The sequence below is a fragment of the Vanellus vanellus genome (assembly GCF_965231255.1).
Source record: "Vanellus vanellus genome assembly, chromosome: 2".
Lineage (NCBI taxonomy): Eukaryota > Metazoa > Chordata > Aves > Charadriiformes > Charadriidae > Vanellus > Vanellus vanellus.
This window is the reverse complement of record NC_138906.1, coordinates 59145732-59168951: the sequence shown is the minus strand read 5'-3', so window position 1 is coordinate 59168951 and position 23220 is coordinate 59145732. Positions and strand designations below refer to the sequence as shown.

At 41.9% G+C, this 23220-nt stretch overlaps 1 protein-coding gene across 1 annotated transcript in view; it reads right to left on the bottom strand.

Moving 5' to 3' along the window:
- AVL9 (AVL9 cell migration associated) overlaps nt 1–16576 on the bottom strand; it is a 43402-nt gene extending 26826 nt beyond the window's left edge. Inside the window, exons 1-2 of the mRNA XM_082479542.1 lie at nt 16480–16576; nt 725–845 (exon numbers count right to left, since the gene is read on the bottom strand). Coding sequence (XP_082335668.1) covers nt 725–845; nt 16480–16545 — 187 coding nt within the window. The 5' untranslated portion in view covers nt 16546–16576. The remainder of the gene's footprint in view (nt 1–724; nt 846–16479) is intronic.
- Between the last annotated feature and the right edge of the window lie 6644 nt (nt 16577–23220).

Below are 23220 nucleotides of genomic sequence, written 5' to 3'. Positions count from 1 at the left end.
TTAAGTGACTTGTTCACTGCTGTTCAGAAAAAAGCGAACTGAACATGCATATAAACGTCACGGTGATGAACTGAACTGCTGTCAAATAAATGCAATACCACACACACACAAAAAAAAACCAAAAACCCAACCCAAACCTGCAGCGAGCTTACTGTTAACTACACGGCAAAGGAATCATTCTATCTTCATTCTGCTGACAAATATGCTAAAGCTCCTGTTCCTGCCCTTTACATTTGCTGCTTTTCAAACTATGTCATTCTACAGACATTGGATGACTTGTAGGTCATTCTAAGAATCTCTAAATTAGTAGAGGAAAAAAAATAAAATCATAATGACTACATACATTACAAAGCTGAATTTTAGAATTTCATTTTTCCCTTACCTCAAAACTGGATGAGGTTTTACTCAGAAGTTTATTCCCCACCTTCAAAGAACTTCTGAGAAACCCAGTAGCCACCTTCTGTACTAGGACTACACACAAGTGATGTGTAACCCTTAAGCTTTTACTCACAGCTGATTTCTTGATGTAGGAGGTACACCTTTATGATCTACTTTCACTTTGAACTTTGAAGCATCATATCATTGCCAATGTATTTCGCAGCTTAAACAAAAAGTACAGGAAGCCTAATAGTGAAAAGAATTGTTCATCAACTGTTCAGGTATCAGGATTTTTCTTTTGGTTGCAATAGAAGTAGTACATACAACTTCTTCTTTCATTTCTTACCTTCCTGATAGTTGTGAGCGCCATCCGGTAAGGCAAGAAATGGCAAGTATTTCCATTCCTCTGGTAAACTCTGGCTGTCATGTCCTTCTCCATGCTTTAGGGGAGGATAGGAAAATTCAACCTAAACAAACAAGCATAGAGGGGAGGCAAAGAGAGAATATACTGTTACCAAACAAGCAAGCTTCTGTGATTCAGCCTAGCATCTTTTCTTTAGCAATGGTATGAAAGCTTTTTTTCCTACTAGCATTCCATGTCTCTTCCTCCAAAGCACCCACAGACTGACTCACGTGTAGTCTAACTGACAAGCCCTGGGCAGATTTGGCTTCTGCAGTGCTTCCATCCAGCCTAGTACCTTTTCCTCAGAAGAAATATGAAGCATATGTTCAAGCAGAAAACATCAGCCAGCAGTTGACTACCTTCTCCCCTGTATGCACATAGCCAGCAGCACATTGACCCTGGCTGACACTGCAGGTGCAGCATCCCTGGGGCACACACATCCTGAAATCACATTTGGCTTCTCAGCCCCTCAAGTGCTCATGACTAGGTAACACCCTAACACACGCAAGCCTCTATTTTACCCTACTGGAAGTTGAATAATCTCAGAGACTATACTAACAGCAAAATACTGCTTTTAAATATTTTTATGCCCTTGACTGCAATGAGTACTACACATTGGCCTAAGGTATCTCCTTTTCCTTTCCCCAAGAAATCCTGCCTTTACAATTTCACCCTTCATTTATTTGCCATTTACCTCTTTTTCCCAGTAATAGGGACAACCTTTCTATTCCGTGCACTGCACTACATGTCTGCTACAGATCCTCATAATCAGCATCTTCACAGTACTATCTTTTCATCTTCTTTTCCTATGGATACCCCTGTGGGTTTCCAGCCACTTTCACCAATTCTTTTTTTCCAAACATGCATTTCTTAAATTACTAAACAAAATCTAAACACAAATTTATCAGTAGAAGAAACTGGTTAAAGATATTGCAACTCCTCTTGAAGGACATTTAGCTAGTAACTAGTAAGCTGTAAAATGTATACATGGAAAATAAATAGCACAACAAGGCAAGTATACAGAAAATCTTAACAACTGATGGATGACAAAATAAAAACGCTGTAAAGGATGAGAGTACTGAAGAAGAAATGTGAAATAAAAATCAAGAAAAATTAAATTCTCCACCTTAACACATGGTGTCACTCTTTCTACAACTGTTGCCAACTTGGAAAAAAGCACAAAGGACAAGAAAAAGCCTCAAGAAGTCAGCCTTGCTACTTTCTGTATCAATTTCAAGTGTTCTTATTCCTTACATTAGAAAGGACATTTTGAAAATATCCACAAAAAAATAAAGGTCTGGTGAATGACTAATGTTCTGAGCTAAAGGTAAGTAACCCACAAAGAATAAGGGGGTGGAAAAAGAGACACGCAATAGAAAGAGAATTAATTTTGACAGGGGAAGGAGGAGGGAATCCAGACCTCGACTTCTAGTTAGTTATCAAGAATCCATAGAGGCTTTTAAACAAAACATGCCATTAAGCAAAACAGAAGAGCATCTGACTTCCGAAGGAGAGACAAACACTGGAATTAGCATCCATACAAGGAGCAGAGAAACTCCCTGGCATTTAGTACACACATAAATCCCAAGAATTCCCTTCTATCCTTTTCAAATCACAGACTATAAAAAAAAAAAATAATGTTAGAAGCTTCATGTAAATATCTGCAACACAAAAGAGGATTGCACCATACAATTTGATGCTGTCCAGATTCAAACTGGCTGGCTGAAAACAGTGTTTACAGAATTATTACTGGATTCTTGCAGGAGGAATAACCTTAGCAATAAGTAAAGCACGTCTCCTAAGTTTTAAAACACAGACACTGTCAAGGAGCATCTACACTAACATCCTGAATAAAGTATTTTATTTCACTGCATGGCCAATAGAGAGGGTTTCGATTCACCCCTCTGCAGGAGCTTCTTTCCATCAAATACAGAGGAAACCCTGGGTCCCTTACATTTCAGTGAATACCTTCAAAGCATCATTCCTGACAGGGAAATACTGTAAATAAGGATCTAAGACATCATTACTTCAAAGCACGTACAGAATTACATTTGTATTTTGCATTCCAAGCGAAATAATTAATTAGAAGACATATTTAAAGGAAAGAAGGGTAGGACAACTCAAGCTATAGGAAAACATGTATTGACTAAGCAATAGTCCTTTTTTAAGTCCAGAATAAAGCTAAGAGATCTGGTTCCTGTGTTCTTTTGACAGTGTGAAATTTTCTCAAGAACTACTTTGTTCTAGCTCACAATATGCTATCAACACCTCAGCTGTAATCAGATACTCCCAGCAACAGGGATTTCTGCAGGCTCTGACTGTTCCAAATTCAACAAACTGAACAGGCATTAGTGACACTGATGATAATCTTGGTTTATATTATTCTGCTTCTTTCAAAAATACGTGTTCTAATATATGAATATTTTCTAATATATATAGATATATATTCTAATATAGAGAGAGATTTCTGTATGCATGTGTGTGCGCATAAGTAAGAGAAGATCACAATAACTCAGATAAAGCAGAATTAAGATTGCTTAAGTGGCCCTAAATCATCTATTTTACATATATGCTTTATGACAGACCTGATTTACATTATGACATACTATTTCTCCCCCTCCCCAAGAGGATCCATGTAGGATTTACCCTGGTTTCTAAGGAGGAATCACATTTGCGTAGTTTAACAGATCGCTGCTTGTAGAAGTACTGCCTCATATTGCAGAGGCTGAAAGGGTGGAAGTAATATAAAAGCAGGAAAAAGAAAAAGGACAATCCAACAGCAAGGACAGCATGCAATGCCCTGGAGAGCTTCCTCCCAACCTTCCTCCGACTTATGAGATCCCAGTGATTTCATTTCAAAGAGTTAAGTCAAAACTTGTGAACAAGTAGTCACTGCAGGTGGGATTCATGTCAGCTGACTACATATCAAAAAGCAGGATCTCTGAGCCAGTTTTCCTGAGCATTCTGCATGGTCAGAGAAAACAGACACCTGCAGAGGATGATTCATCTTATCTGTTTCTTTCCATCCTCTCTGAAGAGCGCTAGCTCAGACTTCTAAGTCTAACTTGCAAATGACTGAATTAATGCAGATGAAACTCACTCTAACTGTTCCTCATCTTCCAGGCATCCTGCTTGATTTCTACAGCTCAATTTACAGATTTGCATCAACTGCAGTTATGAATCCTTTGCCTGGAAAAATTATTATTTCAAAACCAAAGTATTATAAGAACATTGAGAAGCCTTAAAAAAAAAAATAATAAAAAAGCCAAAACCCCACAGTTCTTGAAAATCTTGAAACCGAGCAGTGCACATGTACAAAAGTGATAATGATGGGGTAGACAGAATCTCAGTTCAATCACTTCTGAGTATTTCAACAACTGGAGCTTCAGTAAAATTATTATCTCAGCCTGTGTGTGCAAACTATACAGTATAGTGTTCCTAGTTAAGGCAACTTAAAAAAAAAGTTATTTTTTCTCATCTTCTACTTTAAACCCGAGACCAACCATAACAGGGGGATAGGACTACAGAAGAGACCTGTCTCACAGCTATTTTTCTCCCTCTTCACAGAATGAAGAAAGAGGAGCTCATTTTTTATTTAAATACAATGGATTGTTATGTAAATCCATACATACATGCGCATGCATAAACATGCACCTCAATTTCCCTGTTTGACATTAACACATATATGCATTACAAAAAATGCCTGCAAATACAAGAAATAAATTCTTTTAATAAAGCTCAGTAGTCAACAGGAACAAAGAAATATATGCACATTTTCAGAGCTGACTGCCAGAGCATATTTTACATTTTTTGTCTCAAGTGAATTAAAAGAGATTCCTCAACAAAATGAAATTCAAATTCAAAGCTGAACTCCTCAGAGACTTTGGAATAAACTACATAAAACATGAATTAGAATCTCCTCTCATTTCTTACTCTTCCAGGTGTCAGGAATCTTCATTAAAGCTAGAAATATTGATTATGTCTGTCAAGGCGTTTTGATGGTAACGTTTTCTGCCTGTCCAGATTGTCTTGTTCTGTAAGCAGATAATTCTTGATGGATTTCAGAACTAAAAATCAATACAGAATATTGTGCTGTGATTTAGTGGAGAAATAAATAACCGTGCTCTTCAGTACAAAAAGTATTTCAACTCTTGTGGATTACCAAGTTAAAATAAAAGATAATTTAAAAAAAAAAACTCCCTAAACTAAAGTACAACTGAATTTCTGGAACTGACATTTTTATTTTTCTATAATTCTACTGCGTTAACTAACTTTTTATATGCAGTTTGTATTGAATCTCACAGTTTGGATGCAAAGCACCTACTGATACACAGTCCTATCTTGTTTGTGGAATAAAAAAAAAAAAAAAAAAAAAAAAGTCCAGGCAATCTGTTTTGGTTCCTTGTCTTTCAAGGGAGTCCCTAGCCAGAATAAATTTACTAGACAGTCATTAACTCACAGTAAGAAAAGATGAGTGTAGGCAAGGAAAAATGTATTTCAGTTCTACATCTAGGAACAAACATGATAGTTTTTCTTTAAAAAAATGCATTGATAATATCTTCTACTAAATTACAATTACACAATCAGGAGAGAGGTTAAAAAAGGACATTGATAAAAGAGGAATTTCCAAAACATATACACGTATGTCCACCTAAACTATCACACTCAAACATTAGATATGTAGTTGACATTAATTTTTGGTGAATTTTATACTCAAGTAAGGTTGTTTGCCTTATCTGTGAAAAGCGTTAAGTGTTAGCAATCACTGCAAGAGTAAGATGCTCAGTGAACACTAAACAGTGATAATTTAAAACATTCTGTCAAGTCAGTATAAACTCCCCATCCTCCCCACTCCATCTATTGTCACATCTTTGAACTACTCCACTTACAAGTTAACGCCTCTTACTCAGCATAGTCACAATATAAGCTCTCCTCTTTAACACAGGTATTTTGGAAGATTTCTCTTTATACTAGAAATGAAAAAAATCTGGACGCAAATGAGTTTTTCCATTGGTTCAATGGAGAGAGGATTTAAACTCAAATCTCTTAAAAAAAAATCTGAAATATTTAGAGTGACTATTATGTTAAAGACATGGATGTTTTCAGTAAGTTGAAGGATCTAATTTACAGGGAGCAAACCCATTCTATTCTCTGAACAATTGCTTTGATGATCTCTCCCATTGCTTGTACTGCACCAATACGTAGAACAAGTGCTTCAAATGAAGAAAAGGAGATCAGCAAAAACCACTCATTCCATTCCAGTTTAGAAAAACTTTTCCCTTCATAAATAATTTGAACGCATTTCATTTTGAGGATAGCAATTCTTCCTCTCTTATTTAAGAAAGAAAAGATGAACAGAAAAGCTGAAGGATGTTGAGTATTGAGCGTAATGCCAAACAGCACTGACCAAAGTAACCCAACAGACTAAAATGACACCTAAAACTTGTTCCCTCATTTCAAATAAGTCAGTATTTGTTCTTTACTTGAAGTAGGGATTTTTAAAAGACAATATCTTGAAATATTAGTCCTAGCATAGCTAGATCCAGAGAAAACCAGCACACCAATGATTTTATCTGAACCACCCTAACTGCAGCATGCAGCCAAATGAAACTCTAAGAACATTGTTAAGTCTTTCAGCACTGAGAACAATTTATTATTTAAATCACAATTTAATCAGATTTAAATGACAAACTTTCCCCATTGTTGTATGACAGAACCAACAGATCAGGATCTACAAGTTGAAGAGCCCATCCATATAACAATAATGCCTGTGTAGTGATATGACCTCTAACAACAGATTTTTTAAATACGTTATACATTTATATGTGCAACAACTATGTATAACATGCATATTTATAAACATGTATATGTAGAATAAACATGTCTGATACATATATATTTTAAAATCCATTACATATACAGAGTAACACTGAAAGAAATCCATGTACCACAAAGAAGCAGGGCACAGTCTTTTCTATCCTTCCAGTTCCTGAAACCGGCCCTTCCTCATGTTCCCATATCACTAATGCTACAGTGCAGCCACTTACACAAGCTCTAAGACACCATTTTTATTGCTACAAATGCACAATATAACCATTCAAGTTTGCTTCAAAAATCTCTTGACTAGGTTAGTAAAGTTTTGACTCTTAGGCCCCTGAAAGATAAAATAACCTGAAACACTGAAGCCTTTGCATTTCTTTTCAAAGTCCTGCTAGTATGCATTTTAGACACTCTTTCCAATTACTTAACACTTTACTTTTATAGTCATACAGTTCTAGTCAGACATAAACCCTGTGTTTTGGAACTTTTGCTCATATCGGTTTCCTCAAAGAAAAGTAAATAACAACCACCCTCCTGTGCGCGCGCACACACACTACTACCGCAACCATTCCAGCCTAGGACTTGCCAGGGAATTCTGTGCCCCCAAGAAAAGATTTTGCGGTCTTACAGAAAGTAAGTTAGAACTCTTAAGAAGACACAAGGAACCAGAGAGGGCAGTTTCCTTAATGAAACAAGAGAGGACAACCCTCTGCTGTACTCCTAACTGGCGTCTGCCCAACAACACAGCAACTAGTATAGACTGGGGTCAGCAGCAGCCAATTTTCCACCCACACAACCTGCTGCACCCATCAGCTCTTAATGGACATACCCAGATACAGGGACTGGTGGCATTTCCTCTTCCTCCAGGACAGCACACAGACCCATCCATCACACACGACACTCAGACTGCATCCTTTCCCCAGCTCTGCTGTATGCCCTGGTTCCCAATGGGAAGAAGCCCATGCAGGCTGGCAGGGAGCTGTCAAATGCTACAGTGAATTGTCCTTTTCCTGGGAAAACGGCGGACCAGGACTGTAGGCACGCTTTAAAGCGCGTCTACTCATCAGTTTTGAAACAGCCATTGTATGTAATTCACATTGCACGTATTGCTGAACTGAGGCAGTCCAAGCAAGCAAACACCTTATCTTACGAGCCAACAAGCATTCATGTTCTATACCACAGGACATCTGATGGTCCCAGAATGGCTTTTAGTGAACAGAGAATCATAGAATGGTTTAGGTTGGAAGGGACCTTGAAGATTATCATAGAGTTCCAACCCCCCTGCCGTAGGCAGGGACACCTCCCACCAGACCAGGTTGCTCAAGCACGCTCCTTCCTTACAAGTTTCAACAAACACAGTACCCTCATGAAGTAAAGAACACGCTCTGCTCTAGGTAACCCCAATGAAGCAGGCAGCCCCGTGTACTACCCCTCAGCACGTCAGGGCAGGCAAGGAACTTGCTTTCACATCTTGTATCCACAACTTTTTGAGAGCACTTTTAGAAACAACATGCCTGCCTAGGTGTAGTAATTCAGCACCACATACAAGCTATGGGACGGATTATCAAGTTAGACACGTGTCATAAAATAAGGCAATATTAGGACAGGGTACACAAAGTTGAGACTTGCAAATTCCAATTTACTCCAACTTGAGTGACCTCTGGTCAGTGATTTTACAGCTTTGAACCTCCCTCTATTATGCATGCATGTAAATTACGCTGCCACCTTATAAAAGGTGGTGAGAGCACGAGTTACTATTTGAAAGCATTCTGAAATAAGTAGATGAAAGGTGTGACAGAGGCACAGAAATACATATTTTATCGATTTTGCATTCATTCATTCGTTCAAGAGAAAGGTCAAGATTCCTGGTACAGAATGTATAAATAACTACTCAGATGTTATGACACATACAAAGAACAGACAGATCATAAGGTGAAAGTTAACGATGATGACTATGGGAAGTGTTACATAACAGCAAATAGGTATTTAGGAACCTCCTCTTAATTCACACATCAGGGCAAATATGGAGAAAATATCCAGTATGGAATCCTTCAAAGAAATACTTTACTTCCTGTACAGGACTTCAAGGAAGCAACTAGAAGATTATCAAAGCATAGCACTCTTTAAAGCTTGAAAAAACTAAACAACAAAAATCATACATAAACAACCATACCTGGGGGTTTTTCTTGAACAATGAACACAAAATACTAAGTAAGTGGATTACGTATACATGCAGAGAGTGGAATCATCTTTAAGCCTACACACAAGACAGAATATGTGGTATTGTTTACAGAATTTACAATTACACTGTGTACTCAGCAATGCATTGTGTATTAAAACTGATTAGCACCCCATACTAATCTGAGTAGCCTTTTAAATAAAAGATAAAAGCTTTTTTCAAAGTTTCAACCTGTTGAACATAACCAAATCCATATATTTTAGACAATAGGTTAATTTTTGATACTCAGCGTATGCTATGATTAACTTCATCAAGAGATTTTATGCTAAAAATGGTCTTTTAAAGTGTTTAAATAATATTATTACAGGCAGGGAACAAAACCAAAGGAATTGTGCTAATGTTTACATGTTATCACAAATAGAGCCAGGAACAAAGCCCTTCAGTTTGATTCCAGCCTAGTTCCTTTTCAAGTTATTTTTTATTTCTGTTGTTCCTTTAAAAGGATCTTGTTTAATCACTAGAGAAGATTACCTATTGCATAATGGTTGCCTATCATGCTCCCCCAAAACAAAGACACAAGGACTTTAAAGACAACAAAGCATTCACTTCTCTTACATGGTTAAGGGTGTCAAGCACACCCAACAGAAACACAGCGACTACTGGGTTGGCAGAGATCAAGAAGAAAAAAAAAAAAAAAAAAAGTAATTCTCCAGTAAAGCAATCTTAGAAGAATGACAACAAACAAGGACTGAGACAGGCTAGAAGCGTTCCCCTTAATGAAAGAAAAGGAGGATGCCTCCCAAAAGGCAGCCCGTGGAACGTACTGAAGAGAGAGACTTTGGTATTTCCCTCTTGGAAACAAGTGCTACAATTGAGGGCGCAGGAGACCTGGAAATGTTGGTAGTTCTCAAAAGAGTTGATAAAAAGAACAGAATGAAGTTGCTCGTTCCTCAGACACCTCCTAATTCTGCAAACAAAGTTAAGTCTAACTTGCCAACAATTCTGCTTGGAGACAATTGCCCTCGATGCCTCACGCGCTCCCCAGGCATAAGTCAAAAAGGCCACGTGCACGGATTGCTCAGGCCACGTTACATGCTCATTTCTGCAGATCACAACGAGCATTACCTTCCAGGGCTCAAGTACCTGAAGCTCCCAGATGACAGGAGGAACACGTACACAGTTCAAAAAGGGATGAAGTCTTAAAGGGCATTCTCCCATCTCAAAGATCACATTCAGGCTCTTCTCTAGAACTCAGGTATCAGCTGTATCTTTCCTGATCTTAGGTTACCTTTGCATGCCAGGAAAAAAACCAATGGTCTGGCAAGACAGGAAGATCGGTCTTCCAACAGAGTCCACACAAATACGTACCACAGACAGGCAACTCAGACACTACTTGGGAGAAAGCAAACATCACCTTTACATGAAAAAATTAAGCTACTTTGAAGATCCTTAGGACAAACTTTGGGATTCCACAGGAATATGCCTTTATTTTCAATAATCCACCCCATGTCTGTGGCATCAAGTTTGAAATGTCGTTCTCCACTGGCGTACAGAGAAGTGGGTCCAGATGAGCTGCTGTTATTTTACAGAGTAAGGGTCCCAAGCAAACAAAAATGACCATCAAGGTGAGCTTTCCTGCGGACACACAGCACTTTCCCCACTCCCCATGCTGCTCCCCTGCCCACAACACAGTTGGAAATGCGTATGTTTAAGTCAAGAGCTGTGTGGAAGGTCACAAAGTCACTTGGTTTGCACAAGGCCAGAGGCGATCTGCAGAACTGCTCAGGAGACCGAGTGCAGAAAAGCTGGGCCTTGCCCCAGGTGAAGTGAGATTATGTATGACCAGACTGGTGGTGACGCAGGGCCTGAGTTTACTCCAATGTAATACCCTCCAAGTCTTGTAACATCAAAAGGAGATGGGGATTCTTGTGCCAGGTCAGGTAGTACAATACTAAAGGGACCATCTACTTCCTCCAACAATCTGCCAGGGGTCTTACAGGGACTTCTATGTAACTTTCTTACCTGCAAGTTTTTCCAGCTTTGCTGAAACTTTGCTTTCTCTCCTTTTCAAATAAAACAGTTCTCATTTTAACTTTGCCTTCAAAATGAATGATTTTTAGCATACTCAGGATATTTTAAGCCGTGGTACAGCCTCAGAGGCTGTTATCTCTCTTCTTTCCCATGTACATAAAGCTTGGTGACAGAGAGCTCAAACCAGGATCATGGCACACAGGATCACTTGTGGAGAACTACACCTCATGACTGTCAGTCTTCCACCTTCATCATAAAGCAAAGGTCTCTCTGTGTATTTTTCAACACATGACTTGCATCTACTAGTTAAGCTCTGTTCAGGTTACATTTTTGCTAGAGACCTCTATCATAAGATAGACTAGGACTTTCCACACCATTTAATGCTTTTAAAAATGAAAATGTTGTAAGGCAAATTAAGTGCTTTACTGCTCACTTGTAATGAGAGGAAGCATTTCATGATTCTGAAAAAAAAACCAAACAAACCAAACAAAACCTTTCTCTTTATTTGCTCTGAAATAACTAGCCACTAACTACTACAGCTCCCGAAAACTGCTGAGGAATTTGTTATCAGCCGCTCCAGACAAAGGACACAAACAGCCCCCAAATCCAAATCTTACCATCCTATACTGAAAGAGGAGATCAACAGAACATAACAAAAGCCAGGGAGCTAGACTAGTAACCTGCTGCAGTAACTAGCGAGTCAACCAGCTACAGATACTCCAAAACACATCACACCATTTCTGTGGCAGGCTTCCCTTATTATCAATTTATGCCCCACTGCTTTCGTGACTTGAGTACTCCAGAACCCAAGAAGCATGCAGAAACTCCTATCACATCAAAACTGTGTGTTTTACACTAATGGACAAGAGTATGAGCAACTACATATGACAAAGGGCTGTGTCTGCTCTTCCTTTCTCCTCCAGCCACTCCTCTTATCAGCAGCAAACAGGTACCAAAAAAGCAAATTTTTGGGGAATACTAATTAAATGTTTGTCATTTAATTTCAGATGAATGAAAGTCATGATCAAATGAATACTACCCACAAGCTCTGCCCATTTTGGGGACATTTGTTATTTAATTACACACTGAGGAGGGTTCCCATAACACATCATCCAGTATGTAAAAAGCAGAGAAACCCGTCATGATTCCTGCTTCACACCAATTGTCATTTCCTTCTTTAATGGACCTGTTGAGAGGATGTCAAATACTAGCTGGACCTAGTTCCCAGCCAAGCTTCTCCTCCCATTCTCCGAGTATTCTGCCATAACTACGTCTTCTCCTTAGCAAAGAGGTACAGCAACCAGCACTTTTTGAAGACCTCATTGGTATCACAGTCCAAGTCAGTAACTAAGAGGCCCAAAGAAGCAGGCTGGCAACCTGCTCGTGTACGCAAACAAAAGCCTACAGCTTCTCCAAAAGCTTACTCCATACTTGCTAGAGAAAGCTCCTTCAAAGGTGTTCAGGATTTTTAGTTGGAAAATGCAATATCCTGCTTTCACACAGCACAGAGCCTTCCTAACAGTGACGGGCAACTTACAAGGTTTTAATGATTGCAAGGGAAACCACATCCTCAGACTGAACAACATACATATGGTAAACCTTCACTTTGGCTCTTACATCATCCTACTTCACCTAGCAAGAAGACCCACGGTCCAACACTGGGCCCTTTAAAGGAAAGCATGTGGAACAATCATCGCCCTCATGCTAGCAATCAAAAGGCACACAGAAACAGACCAATTCCTTGACTCTCCTTCTTTTTTGTAAACACATGCAATATGGATTGTTTTTAAAGTCCACGCAAGAAAAAGATGTTCCCCTACATTTCCAAGCTGCACATTAAAGTCTTTGCTCTACAGGTTAAATGTTTCTTATACTGTAAGTTAATCAACAGGAAAAGCTGTAGACTTCAGACATCAGGATCTAACCAGAACGCTTGTCTGAGATCACGTAAAAATCCAATTACGTCCCTTACCAATAGCAATCCCAGATAGAAAATCCACGTCAGAGCTCAGTTTCAAGTTACAAATGTCTGTACATACTAGCTTTATACCACACATATATTTCTATCCCCTTCTTTCTGCACAGCACTTTCAGAGGGAAAGTCAGCTAGTGAAAACATCTAGCATCAAGAAATTCAACAAAACATCTAATTCCATATGCATTTCCTAGTAAGGCTATTTCAGAAAACAGAGATGGAAACACAGAACCTGAAAGTCTTCTCAGGCAAACCAGGTAAATTCCTGTTATGACAGGCTGGCTAGCTGCATGATCTCTCATTCGTAAGACCACCAAATTCACCCTGAATTACTGCCATTTCAAAGCTGCTTCAGAACTTCGCTTTTCTGCAATTAGTAGTTTCTCGTACACAATCTACAGCATGTCTGCAGACAGTTGATACCCACTTGTTCTTGTGCCAACATTGTCTTTCAGATTAAATGGTTGCTTTTTCCTCCTTATTTTTCACTTTCCAACAGTCTCCTCAAACACAGTTGTGTTTAATGGCCATTATCAAACATGACAACCAAAAAGACAAGTCTCAGGCTGCCACTTTCAAGTGACACTCTTTTCCACCCCCATACTAATCTCCTTGTGCCTGTGTTGCTGTCTTCTGCAGATGTCCGCTTGGCAAACAGAACTCGTGAACCAAACAGCTCAAAACCAACCCACAAAAACAAGGTTTACATTTTGGTCACCTCAGTTCCCTGTTTCAGCTCACCACACAACCACCTCTGCTTTCCAGTGGTGAAGAGCAGGCGAGGATAAGGGGAGAATGCTCCCATATTCCCAGAGATGGCTTACAGTTTTCATATGAATACAGCTTCAAAATCCATTTTGTTAGCCTGCCTAGCCAAGCTCTTCTACATCCTCCTGGAAAGCAGACCACCAAGGACTATTTCATTCATTCATGGAAATGACAGAAGGAATCCAAATCCATTTTTCTGAAAGGTGGATCAGAATTTTTATACATTGATAAACACATTATTACACTATAGGACATCTGTTACCACTCTCACCCCCAAATCATACCATTTCTGTGACTTATCCTTGATCATACGTGTTCTCTTTTCTCTTCCAGAGGTCTCCCCTTGTTAATTCCCAAGCCTACATTGTTATTATTCATTCCTATTGCATGACTTCATAATGCACCCCATTTCTAGCATTCCTATGTCATCCAGCACTTGCACGACATTCCAGTCTTCCTTTGTAATACTGATTCCTCATGTTTGCTTGTCATAGTTAGTTTTTACTCTGTAAACGATGCCAGAGACACTTACATGGGCCCAAATTTAGTCTTGAGAAACACCCCTTGCAAGCACCTTTCAGACCAACAGTTCATCTTTTGACACAAATCTGATGCTGCTTCCTCTCCTTCATACTGTTCCCCACCCAAGTCCCAGCCCTTGTACTAGCTAGTTCTCCAGTATCTTCACCTAAAAAAAACCCCAAAAAAACACCACAACTTTTTTTTTTTTCCTCTCCATAGTGCTGTGTGGCCTGTTATCAAATTTCAGGCAGATTTGAGCGACTCTGTTTCTTTTACAGAGAAAGTAAATCAATCATTTATTCTTACAAAAGATGCAGGTCAGTCAGGCATGATCTATCTTTAGTGAATACCCGTAGGACCCAGTCTAGTTAGTTTCATGTTGTTAATTAATTCTTTCCTTCACAAATTCTCTAGAGCCTTGCATACTACTGATGACAAACTCATTAGGCTATAGCTGCGCAGCTCCCTGCCTCTAGTTCTTTTAGGAAACTATTTTTATAGTTCAGTAACGAATCTGCTAAGTCAGAAGTAAAATATACTTAAAATTAGACATCTGGTTGGATTTCCCTTAGGAAGGAAGCCTGGCTGTTTGTGGTTCTACCAACTGTCATTCTATTCCTGCAGTTCTTTTCCCTGTGACACAGCTACTCCATCCCCTTCCCCAACCACCTTCCTCTTCAACTTCTCTGGTTCATTTCTTGACATACTTAAAGGAGACCTTGGTTCAGAGGTATTCCAACCCAATTTTTCACAACGCCTGAAAATGAACTTCTACAAATATTTTACTGGGAGCAAGATAAAATTCAATGCTACTAATTTATGGTTTGGGGTTTTTTGGTTGGTGGGTTTTGGTTTTTTTTTCTGCTTTGTTGCAAGAAAAGAAATACAGGCCCCAAAAGAACAACAGAAGCAACAAAAGCCACCTCCGCTTTTGTCTCCAACCTATGTCTTTTCCAAGAGGCCAACACCAAGGTGAGGGCAAAAATGCATTCTTCCTCCTACAGACACCCCACTAACGCTCATCTCCTAATGGTCTTTGACAAGAAAGCGACTGATAAATATTGCAAACCTCGCAACCTAGACGATCTAATTACTTCACAGGAACTGATCCTGCAAACATCCCCATGTGAGCAGCCCCCAGACACCCTGAGGAGAAAGGATGCATTACAAAACCATGCAGATCTTTCAGAAAAAGAGATGGAAGAACGCCTACAATGAGTTATTGCACTTCTGCTTCAGCCTCCATTGGTACGAGGAATTGTTTTGCATATTACCATGCTGTGCTTGTTTTGTTTCCTGAAGCATTAACAAATATTAATTTAACTCTCTGCTACCCTGTATGAAACGCCTTCATGTCAGACCAATTCTTGTACAACAACAACCATCACATTCATTATCGTTTTGGCAATTTTTGTAAAGACTAAGAACACCCCACGGGAAAAGACTTGCTGCAAGTCCAACATTGTATCTGTCTGCTCTTGTCACAGCAAAGTAACCATGTGTGCAGCCCAGCTGGGCAACAGCATCAAGGGTTAAAAAGGAAAAAAAAAAAAAAAATCCGAGGTATAAACCACCTGTGAAATTCACAACGTAAAATTCTTCTACCTTATGGGCCACAGGAAGCAGTTTATGAAAGAGGAGAGGAGACAGGTAAAGAAAACTGAAATCAAGGGCGGACTTACATACACCCTGGGGCCATCAGGCCGCCTGTGTACAGGCTGTACCTGTGAGCGTTCCACGCGGCAGGAACAGAAGGCAGGTAAAAAAAAATTAAATATATATATATATATATAGTTTTTCTCTTGATCCTCTGCCTGAATGCATTAAAAGACGCACGACTCGCAGTAGATAGGGGTGCTACCATTCGAGCCCAGCATTCATAGGAAAAGCCGAGGGGGCGAGGGGGGGACGGGGGAACGGAGGGACGGCCAGGGGGACGGCCAGAGGGGAGCCCTCGCCCTGGCGGCCCCGCTCCGCCTCGCCCCCCGGCGGGAGCGCCAGGCCAGGGCAGGGAGCGGTCACGTAGGCAGCTCGGTAAACATTAACCGCCCGCCGCGGGCTGAGTCACGGCCCCGGCGGGCAACCCTCGGCCCCGAGCCCCGGCTGAGGGGAACGCCCGGCCCCTCCGCGGGAGAGGGGGGAAGCCAACCGCGGCCCTAATGCGCTTCGCCGGTTTCAAACCGACACCTTGAGCTAAAGCAATGCCTCCCCCCCCACCCCGCCATCAGACGCTCCCCCTTCCCCCAGGGGCTCAAGCCTCCCCCGCAGGGCCGCAGGCGGGCGGGCAGAAAGATAAGCGCAAGGAAGGGAGAAGCGGGAGACGAGGGGCAGCCGCCGGCGGTCGAGGAGGCGGGCGGCACCCGCCGCCCTCCCCTCCCTTTCTCTTCCCTCCCCTCCTCTCACCTGGCAGCCCTTCTTGTGGTGGAAGCCCACCACCACGATGTGCAGCACCGGGCCCCGCTTCTCCATGGAGCCCCAGCGATGGCCGCTCTGAAGGATGCCGCCGATGCCCGGCCTCTCGCTCCGCCTCCCGCCGCCGAGGGTCCGACAGGGACGCAGCCCCGGCCGCCTGCGCTTCCGCAGCGCCTCCTTTCTTCCTTCCCTCCCTCCCTCCTTCTCTCCCTCCCCACCGCCGCCGGGGCGGGGTTTCGCTTCGGCCCGTCCTCTCAGGAGCTGCTGTCGGCCGCGGGCAGCGGCGTGCGGGCGGGAGGCGGCGTAGCTCTCCCCCTGCTCCGCCGGCAGCTTCCTAGGAAAACTCGTCTTCGTCGAAGGGACTCCCAGGGAAAGCGGCTCCGTTTGATCCCGCGGCTGGGCAGCGGAATCGGCCGGGCCGCAGCTGAGGCCTTCCCGCCTCCCCGCCTCCCCTCAGCTCCTCTGCGGGCACCGCCGCCGCTGCCAGCGAGCAGGAGCGATAACTGTGCCTCCTTTTTTTTCGCCGCCCTTTCTGAGGAAATATCTCCTCTCAAAGCCCCCCTTACCCCCGAAGGGCAGAGGACAGCCCATCCTTGGGCTGCGTCCGTGGTGAAGTGGTGCAGATCGATGGCGGCCCAACATGGGAGTCTGGGACCGTTTCGGTCCAGGTGTGTCAGGTTGGTTGCTGAAGGTTAAAAAATTAGAAAAATCAAGTCAAGGCTTCTTCCATTAGCACTGTTCTGCTGCTAAACATATCTTATGGTACCCTAGAAAGAGTTCAAAGACTTGTCCGAGACCACAGGCAAATTTGGTGTGAGAGAAAAAAAATACTAAAAAATCTTTTATCTAACTGCACTCAGACCACGCTCCCTCTTTAACTTTTAACCTGTGTTATGATTCAATCCTGGTTATTTAAATCAACAGCATTTGCTAGAGATAGTCCTCTTAATAATTAAGATTCTCTGTGGAAATGGAAGAGATTCTTTTTGAAAGAACTACAAAAGAATAGTGCTCAAAGAAAATCCTATCACTAACAGTACCCAGAGGCTCGAATTATAAAAATACAGCATGTAATTACATATTGTTCCTCAGCTTCAACAGAAGTGCCATTATAGAAAAAAATATACCGTAGGGAACACAGGCTAAGCTACAAGGAACAATCCAGCTCTGGCAAATGAATGATTTCTTATTAGTTTTAGTTTGTAACTTCCTTTTTAGTATCATTTTGAAAAAGAAAAAGGTATGAAATATTGGCCATTATCTCCTGCAGTAATGAGGTATGTCCCAAAAGATGCATGGGAGTGTTTATAGCTCATACTCAGTTTATTCAGGAAAGTGCAGTCTGGCATTGCTCTTACTGCTATGGATTTTGCATTATAGAGGCATCACAGTGATACTGGTGGACAATTGTGGCTTATTGCTTCTCTGAATATATTATTAGGGTGGGGTTTTTTCTGCTTGAAATTTTCTTCACTGCTAAGGCAATAAAAATGTTGGACTGACAACATCAGCCTGTTGTAGAAAAACTAGCTGGTTGACATTATCTATGTGGTTTTTTTTCACAGCTCACAATGGCCGTATTTATGAGAAAGAAAGGAAGGTGAGAGCTGCTACGAAACGGAAGCTCTTGAAAGAGTCTGTCAGAATTTTCCTAAAGGATTTTTTTTTTCTCAGTGCATCACTAACAAATAGCAATGAAACCTGAGCTCTACAGTTCTTCCATTACTTAGAGGTAATATTTTACTTAAGAACCACCAGCTATCATATAATTACCACAGTAATGGTAATTTATTAGTCATTCTGCATTTCATAATAATAACAAGGCATTCTCAGCTTGGCTTATGTGCAGTGAGACTTCTTGAGATGGATGAGCTTTACCTGGGCAGTACGATAGTTTATGTCTGGAAGTAAAATCAGAGGTGAGCAGTGCTGCTGGTAGCTCCGCTCTATTTGTTAGGTATAGCCCAGCTTCCTTAAGAACAAAACTATGAATTTGCACAGACAAGTATGTGACTTAAAAAATAACCATTTGGGTATTTCTGTTGAAGAAAAACATAAATGAAGTCCTGGTGTGGTTCTGAGATTTGTAACTAATTTCTTCCGGATAGCAATCTCACTTTGTGTTTGGAGTAGATTTTTTTTTTTCTGAAGCTCTTGTCCTAAATTTTAGAAAAAAACAAATTGTATGCAGTAAGGATCATAACACTGTTTGGGATTATGATCTCTCACTTGGAAGCTTCTGTAAAGGAAATAGGAAGGAATAAAGACTGCAAAAGTATTGATTGGTCATAAATTTAATTAATGTCTCACAATATTAAAAACTGGAGAACTTTTAAAAAAGATAAAAAGCTCGTATATGAATATAAAAACCATAGAAAAATACTCATTAGTTAAGTAAACAAACAAACCCCCCCAAAATAGCATAAAGAAAAAACTTATTATTTTATGTGAAATATGGAAAAAAGCGGTAAGGCAAAGAGGATAAAAGACTGCTGTGTGAAGGGCCACACATGTTCATTATGGTGAAGGAAGGTGCACGAGAATTTCATTAACATGGTGATTAGGATCAGTTTACCCTCATTGACCACATCCGTCTTCCATGTGGGGAAAAACTCTGGGCTGAAGTTATTTTGGGGTAATCGCGGGCGGCCCTTCGCTTCAGTGGGCGGCAGCAGCGAGCGATCGGGTCTGGGTGCAACATGGTGGCTCACGTGACCCCCAGCCTTCCTCAGCACCTCCTGCTCAGTGAGCAGCGGCAGCCGCTGCTTGGTGGGGAGCTCGAATGGGGTCAGTGGGGTGTGAAGGTGGGTGGCTGCCTCATGCCAGGTGGGGGTTTCCTTGCCCAGCCCAGGGCTGTATGTGGCTGGGGAAAGCGGGGTGGCTGGCGTGGAGGGGCCTGGCTGCGCTCCTGCTTTAGGAGCTGTGCCTGGGCTGGTCACCGGCGCTGGCCCTGCCCGCAGCAGCAGAGAGGCGCTGTGATGTCCTCGTCTCTGGCCCAGGTAGTGACCGGGGAGGTGGCTCTGGGCTGTGGTTTGGGTGCGGAGCAAAGGGTGGGTGGGGAAAAGTGTTGGTGCTCGGCTGTCAGAAGGTGATGAACTGCACACCAGCGACACTAAGGTGTTCCCACTAGAGGGGACATGTTCCTGTTGTGTTCTAGCCTATTGCCTCAGAAACATGTTTTTGTACTAGCAGCAGTAAAATGTGCAAAGACACTAGAGTGACAACTGTCTTTTCTCCCCACTCTTGCAGCGTGTAGACTAGTGTTCCTTTGATGTATTTGCACTAAATGACACCAGTGGGGATCACATGCTGTAATTCATTTTCTATGAACTTCTCACCAGCTATGATATGATCAACTGTTTCAAGGTCAGTAGTTAGAAGATGGGTCTCTTCTTCCATCTCAGGTTGTGTTGGAATTCCCTCTCATCCTGCTTTGTTCCATTCAAAATGCCATTTTAGTGCTATTTGAAGGCTTTGTGGGTGCTATAGTTTCCCTAGAAGTTTAAAATAATCTTTTTTTTTTTCAGTAAGCAGGACAAAATGTTATTTGAGCAATGCATTTAATTGCAGTAGGGCACCATGAAGTAGGTGGGGTTCCAAACAGGCTTCCCCATGGGAAATACTGCATTTGATCCTGTGGGAACAATGGCATCATTCTCCTGAGATTCATAGGACTCTCAAGCCCGCAGGCAGAAAGGAGAGATTGGATTCTTACAGAGGTTTGCAGACACAAATATGACATACCTTCTCCAACTTTGAACAGGCTTAAATTTGGATAGCAGCAGCATTGCCCTCAGATCTTGACCATTCTCCCCAACCAAATACTCTGCTGTGCCTTCCGCAATTGACACTTCCACTCCCTGGGGGTCCCCACTCACTTTGGCTGGAAAGGGTTTACAGAGCTCTGGCTCCTATACTTCTTCAGGAACTGCCTGTGCCTGATGAGAAATGTTTGAAGATAACTGGTCAGAATTGTTTCCTTAGAAAATCTTGACTGTAAGTAATAACGCAGATATATATTGCAGTGGGTTGTGAGGGGAGCAGAGAGAGGATTTTGACTGCTGGGTGCAGGTATTAATTATTTAGGAAGTAGAAACTGCTCTTTGGGGCCTCTGATCAAAATGCTTCCCTCCAAATGCTAGCCATTAAAGGTGATTATTTAGTTTGTAATTCTGTGCTGTTTTCCTCAGATGCCCACTTCTGCCCTGGTGTCCACTGTGGAAGCTCTGGAGGTTGGCTACAGCCAACACAAAAGTCCTTATTACAACCTAATGCATGTGGCAGATGGGACACGGATAGTCCATGACCTCCCTTTCAAGACAGGTGTAGTGGTAAGTACAGGAGGCACCTAAAGCCAGACAATACGGACAAAGATGGATTGAATGCTTAAACAAAAAGAAATATTGAGCACACAGCACATTTCCACAGTGGCTGTGAAGACAAACAACAAAAATATCTTTGAAGATGGACTAGAGAAATTGAAGGCAGATTCCAGAGTAGTGATCAGCCATTGTAGTTTGGGTTCAGCTGGTGGCTCAGAAAGTTGGACTCTCAGTGGGGAGAATAAATGGTAGGGAAGGCTCAACGTGTACAGGATACATATTCATCTCATTCTCCTCCTCTTCTTACTCCTGGTTACTGCTGCAGACAGAAACAGGAACAAAATGACTTTTAGTTTGATCCTGTGTGGCAGCTCTTCCACCTGTTGTTCGCTTCACCTCTTCCCAGTGTGTAATTTGCCCTTGGCCCTTGGATTGGCAGAACCATAGAGGCAAAGGTATCAGTGAAAGGGTAGTTTGTCTGTTCAGCATTTTGCACTGTTCTCTCTTGTTAAACCATGGCCATTCACAGGTTGCTGTCTTTGTGGCTGGTACTTGAATACATGCAATTCTATTATATTGTATTTCATTTCACTGAGATTCCATCACTGACGATGTGAAGGAACGAGGTCCCTTGTGTAGAAGCAGCCAAGGTAAGCACTTCCAGGTGCAGGTAGTCTTTACAGTGCAGAGCACACGCATGAACCCAGATTGGCAGAGATGAGGCTCTTATTGCAGCTCCTGCCTTCCTGAACACTTCCTGATCACTCCAAGCTCCGTAACTGGGAACTGTTGGAGAAAAGGATGAGAGAAATCCATGGTTGCATGTGACTCGGCCCAAGCAAATTCCAACACTTTCCAGTGCCATAAGTACCTTAGATGAGCTACACAAAATAACGATAAAAGTTGGCAGTCAGCATCACTTGTGGTAATATTTGTATTTCTGGCTCTCACTGTATGTTGATGATGCCTTTTTCTGCACAGGTCAGTGAGAAACCTGAAGAAACGCTGCTGCCAGTGTGTAGTGTGTGATGGAGCAAAGGACAGAGAGCTGCACGCTAACAAGGCACAGCGCAGCTCCTGCTATGTCTTCTAGGCCAGTTTCAACAACTGTCAAGCTGCTTATGCTCAGAAACAACCTTTTGTGCATATGGTCTGCCTTTCTGCAGTCCCTTAATTGCCCCAGTAATGTTGCTTTCAGTTCTGAAGCCAGACCTGGGTGCTCTTCCCTGAGGAGTATCGTGCTCCAGTGCCTCCTGTAAACATGTCCCGAGTCTCCTGTGTTGAACTGCACCTGTGAATTGCAATGTTTACTAAAGACATATTTGGAAGGAGTCAGGCCCCATGTATCTCAAGACCTGATCCAGACTGCCTGATTCTGATTAAAGTTCTGTCAGTTGCTCCTGATTGTGACCGAAGTAAATAGGAGTTAGGTCAAATTTGCAACTAATACATATGTATTCTCAAAACCTCCCATGAGATCCTAAATTGGTCACTGCTGCTTTTAGGGCCATTAGTTAATGAAAATGCACTGAAGGCTGTAGTCAGTAAGAATAGTACAATGAGTAATATGAACTGCATTATAACAGTGAGCAAATGGATCCCCTTTTTCTCCTCAAACTGCTGAAGAAGGGCAGTTTTCACTTGGGGCTACTCTGCCCCCAAAAGTGACTGGATGGAAACAGCTGCCCAAGTGCAGCAGCCCGCCTGCCTGTGTATGTTCAGAACTGCCTTTTTCCACTTTGCTGCTTCTCAGTCTGTTTGCAATTTAGCTGCAATTCACTCACCTGTGAATGAATAAGTGCTATTTCATTCTAGCCCATGTTGCCATGTGGCTGAATGGGGTTTCGTATTCTGTCTCTGAGCACAATAAAGCTAGGCAAGTGTTAAAAAAGTGAGAACTGGAAGGACATGAAAATACATGAGTAAGTGATGGAATAGTTTGGAATTCTTTGCTCTATGAGGGAGAGAGATGATGTAGCAGATAAAAAGAAAAAAAAAGCCACCAAAGTAACCCCCCATAAACCAAACCAGACCAAAAAGCCCCAATGTTTTTACTTATGTACCGAGCAAACTTGATATGAAGTCCCTGAGGTGCACCAAGACTGCCAGTTTAGTGTGTTCCTGTCTTTGCTGTGAGCCCTGGGCTCCAGTAGCCTGTGCTGGCTCCATGGCTCCACATGAGAGCAAAGCAAGTAGTGCTGTTGATTAGAAACCAAGGTGTAAAAAGATAGTTGACACCATGGTATGCTCCCTACTGGCTGTGGACTAAAGCCAGAGGAGCTCAGGAGCTCACAGAGGTGTTTTTTTCTGTAGAACCCTTTGCTGGGTCCTCCTTCTTCCAAGTGCCCTAAGTATCAATCACTAGCTACTCAGTGAATTGTGGGCCAGTGGCAGGAATCCCTACTTTTAT